At 42.1% G+C, this 15,408-nt stretch overlaps 1 protein-coding gene across 3 annotated transcripts; it reads right to left on the reverse strand.

Annotated features, from left to right (window-relative positions):
- Positions 1–499: 499 nt before the first annotated feature.
- sec24a (SEC24 homolog A, COPII coat complex component) lies at positions 500–15,364 on the reverse strand. Of its 3 annotated transcripts, none has more exons than XM_058626716.1 (24): positions 14,441–15,364; positions 11,934–12,542; positions 9,833–10,027; positions 9,307–9,384; positions 8,452–8,514; positions 7,909–8,075; positions 7,508–7,695; positions 7,012–7,114; positions 6,564–6,687; positions 6,200–6,309; positions 5,988–6,100; positions 5,687–5,805; positions 5,351–5,406; positions 4,867–5,073; positions 4,225–4,348; positions 3,874–4,032; positions 3,588–3,761; positions 3,395–3,505; positions 2,288–2,463; positions 1,968–2,105; positions 1,655–1,759; positions 1,438–1,530; positions 1,240–1,343; positions 500–1,011 (listed from the first exon to the last, which is right to left on the reverse strand). In XM_058626716.1, the coding sequence occupies exons 1-24, from the start codon at positions 14,499–14,501 to the stop codon at positions 897–899; spliced, it is 3,492 nt and encodes a 1,163-aa protein (XP_058482699.1). In that variant the 5' UTR covers positions 14,502–15,364; the 3' UTR covers positions 500–896. The 3 variants fall into 3 exon arrangements, with proteins under 3 accessions (XP_058482699.1, XP_058482697.1, XP_058482700.1); XM_058626714.1 differs by having other exon boundaries at positions 6,564–6,690; XM_058626717.1 differs by lacking the exon at positions 9,307–9,384 and having other exon boundaries at positions 6,564–6,690.
- Between the last annotated feature and the right edge of the window lie 44 nt (positions 15,365–15,408).

A 15,408-nucleotide genomic window follows, 5' to 3' on the forward strand; every position in this document is an offset into this window, starting at 1 on the left:
AGTCTCATAAATTAAACAGGGGGCACGGGGAAATAATAATAATAATGATAAAAAAGAAAACAAATATCAGAGTTGTTCTGCCTGTCCAGAGAAAAGATTTACTCTTCACTGCCGAGTCCACACACACATTCAAGGCAGTGATGACAGTGAGGTTGATCTGCCTTCAAAACACCTTCGACGTTTCCGACCAGTAACAACAGCATCTACAGATTTGTTCGACACACACTTATAATGACTGAAAAATAAAAAGCACACATTCCGTCTCTCACATACAGTATTAAGAGTGCTCGAAGCTCAGGTGTCCTGTGTACAAACACTCGCCCCCCGAATGTGTCACCCAATACCAGCCTCGAAGCTCACACACTTTTCGTATTTACCTAATCTTTAGCAGACACACACACACACACATTCAGACAAAATATACTTACGACTCGATTTGTTTTGGTGAAGACGAATGTGCTTTTTTGAAAGGAAACAAAAAAACAAACACTCGACACCATCTGTTTTTGCGGCGATCGACTGAACGCGCGCGGTTTTAGTTCGACACTGATCTATTTCATCACCACATACATCATCATCATCATCGTTAATTCTTCCAACTCCTACTGGGTGAAAAGTGCCAACAAAAAGCATTTGTCACTCTGTGTCCTTGCACTGTCCGTCACGTAAGACTGATTTAAAGTGACGTGTCACATCAGTTCAGCACAGAAGTTTTTCCCTCAGAGAGCCGGTGGATGGCCGCCGCTGCTGCTGCAGAGGTGTCCCTCCGGTCATCCGCCCCCCACCGATTTGAAACACATACACACACCATATACAAATATATGCACGCACACATACGCTGACGGACGTCCTCTCGCTTTCAGCATTCACTAGTTTTTCCACAGTCACGCCGAAGGTTATTTGGAGATTTGCTGTTGGAGGTGGAGCAGGAATTCGTAGTAAGACAGGGCCGACTCCGTTCGGTCCTCGATCATGTTCTGCATAAAGCTGGCTTTCAGCTGGCTTTCATCCCTGACAAGACAGCACATAATAAACACAGAGTCACTGGGATGTCATATCAAACAGATGAGGTTTAAACACACTTTTTGTTTTGTCTCAATCAGTGGAAAAGAAATGAACCTGCCAGAAGATAAAAAAAACTAAACAAAATGACAACATTTCTCCAGTTATTTTTAAGAAAATAAAACATTATCTTGCTACTAAACTTTCTCTATGACCCATCATGCTCTGTTAATTCACCTGATGACATGCAGGGTGGGGAAGAACGGCCTCTGATCTCTCAACCAGCCAATGAAGGCTCTGATTCTCTGCGACTCAGCGGTGTCCAGCTCTGGGAGCAGATACTACGAGAGAAGGGGAGGGAATGAGGAAGTGAGTGAGTGATACTGTAACTGTGGAGGAATCCACAAGAAAATGCAGCAACATGAGGTTTTCTACCAGGTTTTCAGGCACGGTAGCGTAGCTGGGAACTCCCAGGACTTGTGTGAGGAAGTTGGGGTGGCAGTTGCGACCGATCCACAGATATAACACCTATGAAAGCAGCAATTTTTCTTTATTTGAACTGGGTCAGACAGTTTGCCATCTTTAAAAAAAGAGGGTGCCCACATAAAAAGTTTGGGGAGACACTGCTTTAGTGCATCTTTTGAAACCGTACCGTTCCAGTGTCCATGAGGAAAGCTCCCTCCCTGCTGAGCTTCTCCACAGACAGCTGCAGCACTCTGGGCTGAGGGATGGTTCGCTCGTTGATGTTCAAAGCTCCCTGAGGATTCAGGAAAGAGGAGAATATTCGGTTACACAGAGGAATGATTAGATCCGTAATCAATGAATTCCCACACCAGTAGCAAACGTGTACTGAGAATGAACTCAATCTAGTTGCTCTCGTCTGAAATTGCTTCCTACATCACACTCGTTTTTGCTTGTCCTTTCACATAAATCTCAAAAACATGCAGAAATGTCGCTCTCCTCACCTCGTCCGTCAGGTCGTCGACGCGGTACAGAGCCGGGTGGATCATCAACATGGCGTAGGCCAGTGGCTGGTACTTCAACTGACACATGGCAAATACCCGTTCATCCAGTCTAGTGCTTGTCCCTGTTCTGTAGGCTTTCTGCGGGATTCACATACAAAACACGTCAGGCAACAGGATTAATACAGGTGTTTTCAAATGGTAAAAAATACTAAACTAGTAGGACTTTCTCAATTCATTAACTGTTCATTAACAATTAAAGAGAATTGCCTGGAGGTGGAGCTGCTGTACAATAACTACATCATGTGAAGAAGAGAGCCGACCTGTTTGAGTAGGGCGAGGACGTAGAGGGGGAAGAATCTGAGGCAGGCTGGGGCCAGCAGGCCGGGCTGCTGGATGGTCAACACGGACTGTCGGTAAGACGACAGCGAGTCGATGGCGGCGTTGGTCAGCGCGTCCCTGGCGTCGCTCAGACTCGCCGTCACTGAGCGGTCCACAGCTGGAGAGAAGGACAAGAGAAGGACTGAGGATCTCACATCACTCTTGGTCTCTTTTAAAAGTACAAGGTTTTCTGGTGTTTTGGCGCCCCCCAGTGGCAGTTAAGAAACACAAAGACAAACACCATCGTATCGGGTGTTGGATACTCGGGTATCATTGCTCCCAAAATTTACAGTGTGTGCTGTGAATTTATGGTTTTAGCCATGAGGTTATTTTGCTTTTATATGAACTCAAAAGCAAAGCATGGAAGTTTATTCTTGACCTTAGGGTTTCAAAAAATTTATCATGATTCTTTTTCAAAATAATCAGTTTATGTTGCTATGTATGTATTATAATTTACTATTTTTGATGCAACATTCAGAGGTACAGTATCGTGTACACTGCCAATACATTTGCAGTGGTACTGTACAAAAGTAGCCGATGTTCAAATTAAAAGCCAAACTCTTCAGCAGCATATTTTGAAGAAAGCTGAATGTAAGCGCCCGTTATCTGAGTGAATCTGAAATTAATCTTGCAGTCTGTGGTTGCTAGGTAACCGCATCTGCCTCTACTCAAGTCCATCTGGCAGTGCTAAAAGCAGCGAAGTGGATCAAAACCCTGCGAGAGTCTCGTAACGCACGGAGGAGGGAGATTTTCATTGTCAAGTTTCAAATTCAATTTCAAATTCACGCATACGCTGACATTCACTCTAACTTGTAAAGTAAAAAGTGAATACATTTAAGAATGATTTATGACATGATGGGGTGTGATAATTATCATGTGCAAACTTCTCCAAATGATTAAAAAAAAACATCAGAACATGTTACCCTGTCTGTTTCATGGCAACTTGGACATTTCAGAGCCAATCTATCCAACATGTGTTCATACAGTTATACAACACAAGAAAATTCTTTTTTTTCCATACATACATAGTTTGTTTCATTCATACATACCCATGCAAGCCAGCAGCCCAGCCATGGCTTGAACATCTGCCCCGGCAAAGATATCTGACAGAGAATTGACGACAGGGAGACACAAGGTGTGGACGCGGATCCTTCTTTCACCTGTTAGGGGGAAAAAAAACTATTAAAAAAAAGGGATAGATCTTTCAATTAAAGAAAAATCCTTGGATGTGTGCATTTGTACCTTTGCTAGAGGTGTAAAGCAGGGCAGCCTGGAAAGAGACGACCTGCGTGTCGTCCAGATTTTCCTCGATGGACATCTGAACGGCAAAGCCGGCGTCCGGGTTGACGTTGGGGAGGGACAACAGATCTGTCGAGCGCACAAAGAAGTTCCCGTGGAACGTGTGGATGGACAGACCTGCAGAGACACATGGAGAGTTGAAATCAGTCCATGTGGAGCCCTAGCACCAAACACACAAATGACAAAATCGCTGTTATTCATATTTAGGTCAGTGTTTTGATCAGCCGACCTTTGGTGCAGCGTATCCTCATGACGGCCTCAAAGCCAATCTTCCGGGTTATGTATCTCTTCAGCTCTTTCTGGAATCGCTCCACCTGAGCAGGGTTGTGCTGGTGGTGGTAAGACGGGTAGTAGTAAACGCTCCCTGCTGAGTATCTGGATATGCAGCCTGGAAAACGGGAGATAAAAGACGAGGTAACAATCAGATTCTGCTGATTGTCTTTTCCATCTCCCACTGTCTCCTCTTTGTTGTTTCTTTGCAATCAGAAAATAACTTAATAAATAAAGCACTAGTGTTGTACATAAATAGTAGTAAAGCCGCCGTCCTCCTCTCCCTCTGTCCAGTCAGTGCAGGACTCACCAAGTGATGCAAGGTCGCAGTACTGAGAACTAAGCAGGAACAGGTCAACAGCCACCTGCTGACCAGAGCAGTCCAGAGCCAGCTTCTTGTAAAAGTCTGTCGCTGGGGATAAATGCTGAATGTCCTGAAAAGAAAACATATATCATGATCTGAATAGAATACAACTATAAAACAACAATTAAAAGCAGTTCAAGATATTTTTAAAGGAACTAAGACAGGGAAAATATATGAATCAATTGTTAAAATCTAATATTTTTTCCAAGAATATGTCACAAATACATGGAATTTTATAGCTATGCATATATCAGCTCCTGGTCTCTGGTTCTGTCAGATTTCTTCCAGTTAAAAGGGAATTTTTTTTTATGCAAAGCAATCATCTGCTATATTTTTGTCCTTTCTCAGAATTAGGACTTTTTGTTTCTTGTCAATTCAAAATTCAACAACACAGAAGCAGACATGATCACTTCTTGAATTGCTTTATGTAACGGCATTAATGGCACATTTTTTTGCCATTTAGTGGCAGCTGAAAATTATTTTGTCCTACATTAAATTGCAAAAAAGCAAAGTTTTTGTGTTTTTAAAATGACTTTGGGGCACTGCATGCTGGATTGGAAGTGAGAACCGTGAGACGGATCTGAATACCTTGGCAGATGATCGCTGGTTGGGATCCTCTCTGGACTGCAGCGCGCCCACGCCGAGGTTGGGCAGTTGCGTCTGAAAGACAGACATGCGCCCTCCGGTGGGCGACAGCAGCTTGAAGGCTGCCTGCAGAGCCGATCCCAGGGCAGACTGGGTCTCCATCGTCTTTTCAAATAAACTTGGCAGACTCCTCAGCAGATCCTGCACGAGCTGGAAAAACAAATACAGTGTGTGAGTCTAATTCACATCAACAGTTCTGATGTTGTTCTTCACTTGCAAGAACATCAAAATAATTTGTATATAATTTAGCAGTATAGGCCAGGGTTTCAGGGAAAGTATCGAACACATGCAGGCCAGTGGGTCCACAGGACCAGGATTATGAATGGGAAACACGATGATGTGGTTCTTTTATGAAGCTTAACCCTCACAAATGACACGATATTAAATATTGGACACACACATCTTTGATAAAGGTCAAGTTTCTTACTTCTTTGCATTCATTGAGGTTTACTAGAAGGCTGTCTGGTGTTGGTAAAAAGATATCTGTGAAACACAACAAGTTATACTGTTACAGTAGGAATGAGACTATTGTACCATTTAAAGAAAAGACCAGACAAAGAGACACGAAAGACAAGAGATTAAGGAGATCAACTTAATTAAATAGGCGTTCGTCATGGTGATTTTCTCTTTAGGAATTTAGACGAAGTTGAATGTTTGAGATCTTTTACAAAAACCTGCTTCCATCCATCACACTGACACAGAATCTCCTTGTGTTTACCACTTGTATATTTTTGCAGTTTGTTTGCAGTCGTTTGTGTTTTACCTTCGATGTCAGACACAATGAGCATCTGTGGTTGGGAAAGCCCCTCCTGAAGGTTGTAGAAGTGGATGGTGCTGTCAAAGGTGATGAAGCCTACTTTTGTCCGCGAGTCTCCCGGAAGACTGCAGAAACACACACAAACACACACTTATTAAGCTTCTGTTGTCTTATATATACACTCACCTTAGAATATAACTTATTTTTAAGAAGTGAAACAATGAAACGCTTCCACTCTCCCCTGGCTTTAAAATGACTGCAGTCCTTTGAACATCTGCGATAAGTGGAAATTTCCTGTTCTACTTACGCATTAATGTTATCCAGCAGTGACTGACAGAACACAGTCAGGTAGCCTGTCTCCACAGCATTGTGGGATACGTCCAGAAGGAAGAGGTAAACGGCAGGCTGTGGTGGTCTCAGCTGGACAAAAGTGAGCATGCAGTACATCGCACGTCAATCGCAAACTCAGTTTACACATAACTGTTTCAGATCTAGACAAAAAGAGCTGTGTATTCTCACCATGTATTCTGAAGGAGCAATAAACTCAATGGTAGCATTCTGGACCTCCGGTCTTTTGTGTGGCTCTCCATACGATCTGCTGACTGGGTTATACATGAACTCCTCTGGAACTACAGACACACACGGAGATCTTAGTGTTAAACAGTGTACTATGAATTTTGTGGGTGGTTTTTTTAGGTGTAAAAAGAACCATTTCCATTTCAAACACTTTGATGTATGCCCTAAATTATTATTATTCTTCATTCATTTATCCACAAAGTGGTAGAAGATGAGTGAGTGAGTTAAATTTGCAGCCTCTACTCCTCCAAATCTAACAATGTTTTCCTCTTACACTGAACACATAAACCTCCTCCCCCCGTCTCACCATCATTGACCCGATAGCACAGGTTGCACTTCCACCTCCTCTGGTCCAGGAAAGAGACGAAGGGGTTAATGTAAGTTCTGCAGGACCGACATCTGACAATGGTACTGGACGTCACAACAGGAAGCTGCTGCGAGAACAAAATCATAAAAAGCGTGAGCGCAGTGTGTGTGAGAGCAGCACCTCCAGGAAAACACAAATAGCTCACTGTGATTGGCACGTCAATAACAACTTTGCTGCTGCTGTTCACGTTGTGCAACATCATGTTGAGTCAGATCCTATTCTGTAAAACCTTTAATGTGATTTAATAAGAGTTTTGTTGAGCTCACATTTACATGAAATCTAAGAGAAAATTGTGTGATTTTTATAGTTGCAAGTACAGTACAGTAGCAAGGTGATATAAATACTCTGACAGATGTGACAGCATATTACATATGAACCGGTTCTTTACCGAGAGGTCCTTGAAGGGATGGAGCAGCAGGCCCATCGGCATCTTGGCTTTGTTGAGCAGAGACTGTGTCTGAGGGATGCTGGTCAGGGTGCAACGAAAAACCCTGGAGACACAAACACAGAAGGGTTTATTGTACTCGTAAGTGCATGAAGACCGATCGTGTTGACTGTGGTCGAACATGTAAGATTTCCCCTGTGCTTTAAAATGTTAGTTTTGGAAAAATTAAATGTCACCGTGAACAAATGAGCCATTCTGACAGATCATGGTGGGTGTTTAAGTAAGTTTTAGGGTGCATATAGTTCACTGTCACACTGTCCTGACGAACATCGGCTGACTGCGATTAACACGAAAAAATCCGGTGACACAAGTGGTGTTCACTGCTGTAAATTGTTAAGCATAAGTCAATATTCTTTACACTAACGTCACATTATGTGGAATTATTTCTATAGAAGCAACAGCAGCATAATGCTGTTGGCGTTAGTCGACCGTATCTTACTCTGGGTTGCAGTTAATCTTCTGCAGGTCCTGGGGTAGGCAAGGTATTGGGGCAGGGATTGGGCCTTGTGGCAGCAGGTTCCTCTCCTGGAGCAGGTTGACCACTCTTAGGGCCTCTGGGGAACTGGACTGGAGGCTCAAGGCCGCCAAGGATGGGCTCAGCTGGGCCGGCCCTGGGCCACCATGTGGCTGACAAAAAAGAAAATGACAAATGATTCAGATTAACCTGTTTGACATATGTCAATCAAGTCATTGAGCTTGGATTTCTCCCATGCTTTGATTAGATGGTGCAGATATCTGCTGATGTCACAAACTACAAAACTTTTTTTGTAGGTGTTTTGTTCTATAACTGTACATAACAAATAAAACAAATACTAGGCTGAGGCTTTGCACTCCTCTCACCTGTTGGTATGGCTGAGTTGTTTGAGAGTAAGGCTGTGTGGCAGCTTGCATCGTGGGGTGCATGGGGGAGGTGGGTTTTTGGGGAGCAGCAGTGTTCTGGTACCCAGGGGGGAGGGAGGGGTAGTGGCCCAAGTGCCGACCAGGCAGTCCGGGCTGAGGCAGACCAGCTGTGGGAGGAAAAAAAGGCAACAGAAATGGGTCTACAATTAGGAAAAAAAAGCCATTGAGAGAATAAATTACAGACGCTATATGCTATATGTACAAATTCTACAGAACCGTTGGGAAAACACCCACTCTTTGAGTATAACATTAATTAATAACATAAATTAGGTTTCCACTTAGGGTCACACTATTGTGTAGTGTAAGGATAGCATTCATGTTTCCCATATTCTCTAGGCGTGTTTCAATAAAGCAATTGAGAAATAATTATACTGTCTGCTCATCATAGCATTGCACAGTGCTATATCAGATAGATTCTTCTTAAGCCTGAGAAATGGGAGGATTGTAAACGGAATCTAATAAAACAGCTGAAAATGCCCTTACCCATTTTGTTGTCAATGCTATTAAAGTTGTTTGGAGATTGAGGCCCATTGCCAGCCAACGTTCCTGTTTCAAAAGCAAACACAATTATGATATGAAAGATATTTGGCACCACGCCAAATTGTATTGTCAATACAAATGATGGAAACAGACAGTGTTTAACCCTTTAACACCAAGTGTGGCGCTGACTACATGTTTGCATTACAGTAGTTACGCGACGGTTTGTGCAATCGGAAAAATTCCAGCGTTTTCTGAAAGCTGAGAATTTACACTCCTACATGTTTTTCTTCATTTTAAATTGCTAATACACCATTTTAACATGCAGTCAATTGTAAACAACTGCCAGAAATTGAAAGCTATTCTGAAAAAATGGGCAAAAACACTTACTCACAGGACCATTGAAAATAGGTCTAAAAGTCAAGACGGACATTTTGACGCTTAGGTTTTAAAGGGTTAAAAGAAATATTTGCACTTTGGTTCTTGTAAGACATTCATTCAGAGGTCATATGGGATATTATGGTGAGAGTGGGTGATGGGAAAAAACAAAACTACTAACCAAGGATGCACTAATAAAAAAATATTAGGCTTAAGTCACTTAATACCAACCTAAGCTATGGGCTATAGTGATCAAATTATCTTCACCTATATTAGTCAATTGAATTATTCAGTAAAAGTAACAAACAGGTCAGTAACACCTGATCCTTCAGACATTCATATCAGGTTCATGAAATTTAAAGAATAAAAAACAAAGAATTAGTGCATCCATGAATAGAATGGACAACAACAGCACTGAGAGGAAAGGATGAGCACCAATGCACTAACACAGCATCTAACAGCTACTGACAAATATGGCCACACCTGGACATTCAATATCGCTCTCCTGGCAGTCAGGCTCTGTGGGGGACAACGTGCTATTAACAGCCTCCCTGCACTGAGCTGGCGTGTAGAAGAAGGAGGGGAGGGAAACAGTCAAAAGTATCAGAAAAAAGTCACGCTTGTAGGCGGGACAAAAACGGAAAAAGAAAAACATAGCCCTGGCCCGACATGGTAACAGACAATGCTATCACTTACACTGAATGTTTGTTAACTTTACATAGCAATAGTTATACCTAATTATCGAGCAGACATGACGACTGATCTGACACATGGCATTTGTCAAATCAGTCGTAACATTTCTTTCGCACTAATGGGATATAATTAATGTGTAAGGGCATTTCTACAAACATACAAACTTAACAACTCAACATGTGGTCTCATAGAAAGCTGGCCTTAAGATGAAAATGAGTTAGCCATTGTAAAATGTAATTATATACAAAATGACCTAGTTGCATACATGGAAACAAATCATAATGACATGTGTCAAGATTTCAAAAAAAACAATTACCATCAGCTTTGGGGGGTGGAGGTGTGACATTGGCCAGTGGGGGTGCAGTGGAAGGTGGTGTGGATGTCATGGCTGGTGATGGACCTGCGGGTGGTGGGCCTAGAGGTGGGGGTCCTGTGGGTGGGGGTCCATATGCGGGTCTGCTTGGTTGGTATGTGTGGGAAAGCATGGGATTCAGTGGTGGAGGTGCAGCACCTGGTGAGGAAGACTGTGTTAGGGCTCCAACTAAATTCATTTCATAATAGATTTATTGATGTATTTATAATCAACACACACCTATGTTCTTGATGAATAACAACAAAATTCTATTGTTGGCTAATTCCTTCAGAAGGTAATTTTTGTGAATTAAGTGCCACACTGTCTCCAGCAACCACCACCATAATCATCTGAGGACTGTGTTCTCAGGGAGGTTATTTAGAAAGAGTTATGACGCCTAAATGGCATATTAAAGCGTACAGGCTGATTTTTTCCGACAGCAGTGACAAAAAAATGGCAACTCCTAATCCCACAGGGAAACTTCTGTGACCTTGGATACACAGATCTTAACTAATATAAAGCTTATGTGCTTATGATTAAAATGATTTGGGCACAATCAATTTTAGAATTCTATACTGTATATTTTTTGAAAAATGTTGGCAAAATACAAATATAGACTGTAAAAACAGGAATACTTGTAAACAAAACTGCACTGTTCTTTCAGCACTATAAAATGTTCAACAGATTACTGTGACCCATTTTGGAATTGCTTTAAAGTGTCACACTTTATGTCACATATTACAGCAAATAAACCAAAACATAAGGACTTGATACATTCTCAATTTAGCCAGCACTTTCAGTACAACCACTGTCCTGGTTGTGCTTAAGGTGTAAAGGTCTTCAAACTCTTCTTGCTAATGACGCAAATAGAGATTTTCAAAGTAAATCTGATCATGAGATGGAGAGATGTGGTGGGAGCACACAGACTGAGGCAATCACTCTGCCTCTATTGAGATGTAATACACTCAAGATACTGTCGCTTTCAAAGAAAGAGAATCATGGTTCATTTATGACAAATCATTCAGCCACCATGATTGCACAACCAACTCCTATCATGATAATGTTCAGTTGATAATGATATCATTGAGCTAAGCCACTTTCCTTCAGAGAAAATATGACCAGTATACAGAGTTACCTAGATTCTCTTGAACTGTTATTTTATTTTCGATATAAAAACACTCAGAGACAATACCTTAACTACAGTCTGCATCTATCAAATTGATATAAACACCCAGGTCATACACTTGTGTGGCATTTTGCAGACATTTAACATTATAATATGCACCAGAACTTCAGTCAAAATGATATCTTCTTATCATATCATACCACTACTTAAGAATCACACTGGGAGCAACGAAGTTCTAATGTGAACTTTGTACAAATTCACAGTAAATGAGTCCCTGTGCCTGGGAGGGACCCAAGGCTGAGCCAGCCAACATGTTCAATGAAAGAGCAGAGGGCAATGTCCAGCGCCAACATATCAGCACTCTTGATATGAATATCTGCAGCACGCCACTGAAAGAAGACAATGACGAGGCACAAGGAGGACACGAGACATAATTATGCTAAATAAAAGTTACTGGACTGGGGGAAAGGGGTTTATAGTGTTATATTGAATGCTTCAGTGATGGGAACCATCAAGACTGATCGGCTAAAGTCCACTGATCTACAAGAGGGATGATTAGATTTATTTAACGATTTGACTCATGGAGTGCCTGAGGGAGTCCAGTATTTTGTGTTCTTTCTTCTTGGCATTTGGTGATTAACCTTAAGAAGATGGGCTTTGTTGAGAGATGGTTGCAGCTGGACAGAAAAACACCCCTAATTTTCCCTACTGTTGCACAGAAGTGATATCAACACACTGCTCCACCTTAAAGAGCCTGTCCAGACCCCAAAACTGGAATGGTACAAATGAGTTAGGCACCCTTCTCAACATTTAACAATGGAAATGCAAATAATTGCATAACGTAATGAACTGAACCAAACTGTAGCATTTGGTGGAAATGGAGATTGGAGTGGAGTGGAGTGTCCTTTTAGACTTTCAGTGGCACTTTTGTGTTCCTACCTGGTTGGGTGTATCCCAGGTGAGAGGTGGGCGGCATTCTGGGGCCTGGAGGCTGCGTGGCACTATGGGATCCATAGGCTGGCTGTGGGGAGCTGTACGCTGTCAATGTTGGTGGTGGCGGCACCGTTGAGCTTGAAGATGGGTTTGTGTGATTTACCAGAGGGCCGCAGGGAGGGGCACTTAAAGAAGGGGGTGGCCCCATTGGTGCTGGAGCTGTGTTATACTGCCATGAAGGAGCAATGGGCTGCTGCTGGGGGTTTGAGTAGTAGCTACTAGAAGATACAGCAGGAGGGGGCGGAGTGGCCTGTGGAAGGGGCATCCTGGGACCATGATTGGGGCTGGCAGACTGTGGAGGGGTATGAGATGGAGGAGTTCCCATTGCAGGCCTGGTCAAAAACGGTTGGCCCGGTGGAGGTGGGTAGGAAGTGTGTGCTGGGCCAGACTGGTAGGAGCTGACTGGGGGACCAGGCTGGTATGCTGCAGTAGGGTAGAGTCCAGGGCCAGGGGGTGCGGGAGCTTTGGCCTGCATTGGGTTGTAGGTTGGTTGGTGAGTCATGCCATAGCTGACCCCCGGCAGCTGCTGTAGGCCAACTGGATTCTGTGATGGACCTGGACACCAACATAACAAAAATGTTCATTATTGCACTAAAAATGTCCTGGCAATTCTACTGAATATCTTAGTTTCATGATGAACTTCTGAAAAAAGATGGCACAACAATGTATTGACAACACTGAATGAAAATAATTAAGATCCAACAAATGACCAATGGATTGACGGGCCAAGGTCTAATCTCTTTGCCTGGATTTAATGCAACTCAATCTGCCCTTAATCATGTTGAGTGTGGGGCTCTGAGCCATGTCTGGCCTTACCTTATTCAAAACAGCAGTATTTTTTTAAAAAAAGAAGAAAAAAGACAACAATATAGACACTTTGATTTTATACTTTGCCTTTGATTCGTAATCCATATTCCTACCACATTCAAAACTTCAAAATATTGTCAACAACAAAAACAGATGAAAATACAAATTTACTAAACTTGTTGCGAAAAAGCTATGTCACTAAAGTGAAAAGGGATTAAACAACAACTATTTGCAATGAGCAAAGATAACCTCACATAATGCACTACAAATCTTTGTTCTTCCTGGGAGAAGAGTAATCCTAAGAACAAAAGCTCCCAGTCAGTCAAAGATCCTGTCCACTCAGAAAGAGGCTGACCAGAAATCCGACGTCTCAGTCAATTACAAATAAAAACAAAGTGGAAGTTAGTGGGGTATTTTGTTAGTTGTCTGTCAGGAAGATGTAGTAAATATGGTAAAGTCATTAATTTAACCATGTGCAGCCAGTAAAGCTGTCTGTATCCTTCAATTCTGAAATGCCAAACCACATTACATAACATATACAAGAGCACAGTGAAACAGTAATGAGGCAAGAATATCACATACACCCTGAGGACTTTTTAAAGATATAACCCATTATAAGAATGTATTTCTTTAAAAAGTCACCACTTCATCACTTTTGTTTCTTTTATCAGAAAAACACCTTGTTTTTAGAGCTGGATTAGCATCATAGCAACAAGTTTCAGTCAAAGGAGAAAGGAATAAGATGAAGGACAAACAACAAGGTGAAATTGATAGATGAACAACTGGAAAATCAAGAAGGCTTCTCAGACAGTTTGAGCTTTTTTGTGAGCTCTAGCTGCAGTTGCTTCATCTGAAGATAAACAAAAAAAAGTGCTTAAGGCTGCACACGGTTACACACTTTATTTACCCATTAGAGATGAGTTAGTTAGTCATTCATTCATCAATCGTCTAACACTTCAGTCCAATGATCTCATAACTTCTTTTTTGTGTAGAACACTGTAGCAGCATATCTGGATCTTCACCAATATGCCACATGTACAATAAAACGCACAACGCTATCAAACCACAACTGTTTAGCCAGTTAAAAATCACCATCACAAAACAGCGAAGGGTGTCATTAACCTGCAAATAGGATTACCCAGTGACCATAAACCAATAATCACTCTGATGATACAGGGGCGAATAGAAAAGTAGAAGCTAATTGGGTATTAGGGAAATCATGGTTAACTAGGTAGCTTGACAAAAGCATACGAGTACACTTGTTGTGGTTCAAACAACTAATCGCAATCACAGTGGTATCTCCTGTTTACACGCGGCATTGAAAGTTATCAAAATAGTTCACACAACGCCTATCAACCTGTTAATTTGCCACCTCGACACACTACAAGTGCCAAAGACATGGCTAACTTTGAAAGTAAGACAGCTGTATTTAGCATACCTCAACGACAACAACCATTCCTGACATCTTAAATCAATATCGTAGCACGGGTCAAGACTTACCGCAGTTTTAACCCGATATAAATATGCCCTGACAGGTCAACTCTCGCAAAGCAGTTAGCCAACACCTAGCACATAGCCCCGGGGACGAGCTCCAGAATAAGATAGTTACTTGCGTTGGTATCCACTTCGCCTTGAAAGTTACTCACCATTCGCATACGCTTGTCCCGTCCCTGTCCCGTTCTGAGAGTTGAAACCAGCAGTTGACATCTTGAAACAGACACCCGTTCCAATTTGGAGGCGCTTGCTTGCTTGGCGAATAGCTAGCTGCGTCTTTAGCTTGCTAACTAGCTGGCAGTCGGGGGGTAATGTTCAAACCTGTGGCTCTGACGCTGTGACACTCTGGTAAAAAACCTTCGTACGCGGCGGCGACGCGCCCTGGGTTTTTTTTTATTTAAAGTTAACGAACCAACTTGTTGGCGATCACAAGGCCATGGCGCTGACCGAAACCCAGCTCAACTGGCTATGGTGTGTAACGACAGGCCTCGCCAGAGTAATCGTGTGAGACACTTCTCTCTTTCACCGGAAGTTGGGATCACCCAGCAGGATCAACGTAAAAATTCTGGGGCATGCGCAGTGTGTACACGTGGCATTTCCTCTCGTGCTCTGGGTTTCTCTGTCGTACTAGCAACAAGAGGGTATTAATCCTAACAGTTTAAATCTCAAGAGTTAATTCGTTAATTCACACATTTAAAGCATTTTGATGCAATGTAGATCATATGTTAATATACATACACATTTGTTGTTATCCCCCTTTGGTCCCTGGTTTGTATAGCCTTTATTTATATATAATCATAATATATAATCTCTGCAAACGTTAAATGACAAAATCATGTGGCTGTATCGTTAAATAATATAACGATATATACGTTAATATCCATATGGAGAAACGATCACTGGAGAAATTGTGAACCATAAAAATGACATTTAAGTCTTCTGGAATTCGAGGCAGTAATTGCTTGAAAAGGAATTGCTTGATATTAAAGCACTTGGCCAAATATATAAGACTATATGAGAGTGATTGTACCCTCTGCTTGATTCTGGTGTCCTGTCGGAGTGCTGATTATGAAACATAAACAGGAAGCGGCTGGGCAGAGTTTTGGGGAGTAGTTAGACA

This window comes from Solea solea, chromosome 4, assembly GCF_958295425.1.
Source record: "Solea solea chromosome 4, fSolSol10.1, whole genome shotgun sequence".
NCBI lineage: Eukaryota > Metazoa > Chordata > Actinopteri > Pleuronectiformes > Soleidae > Solea > Solea solea.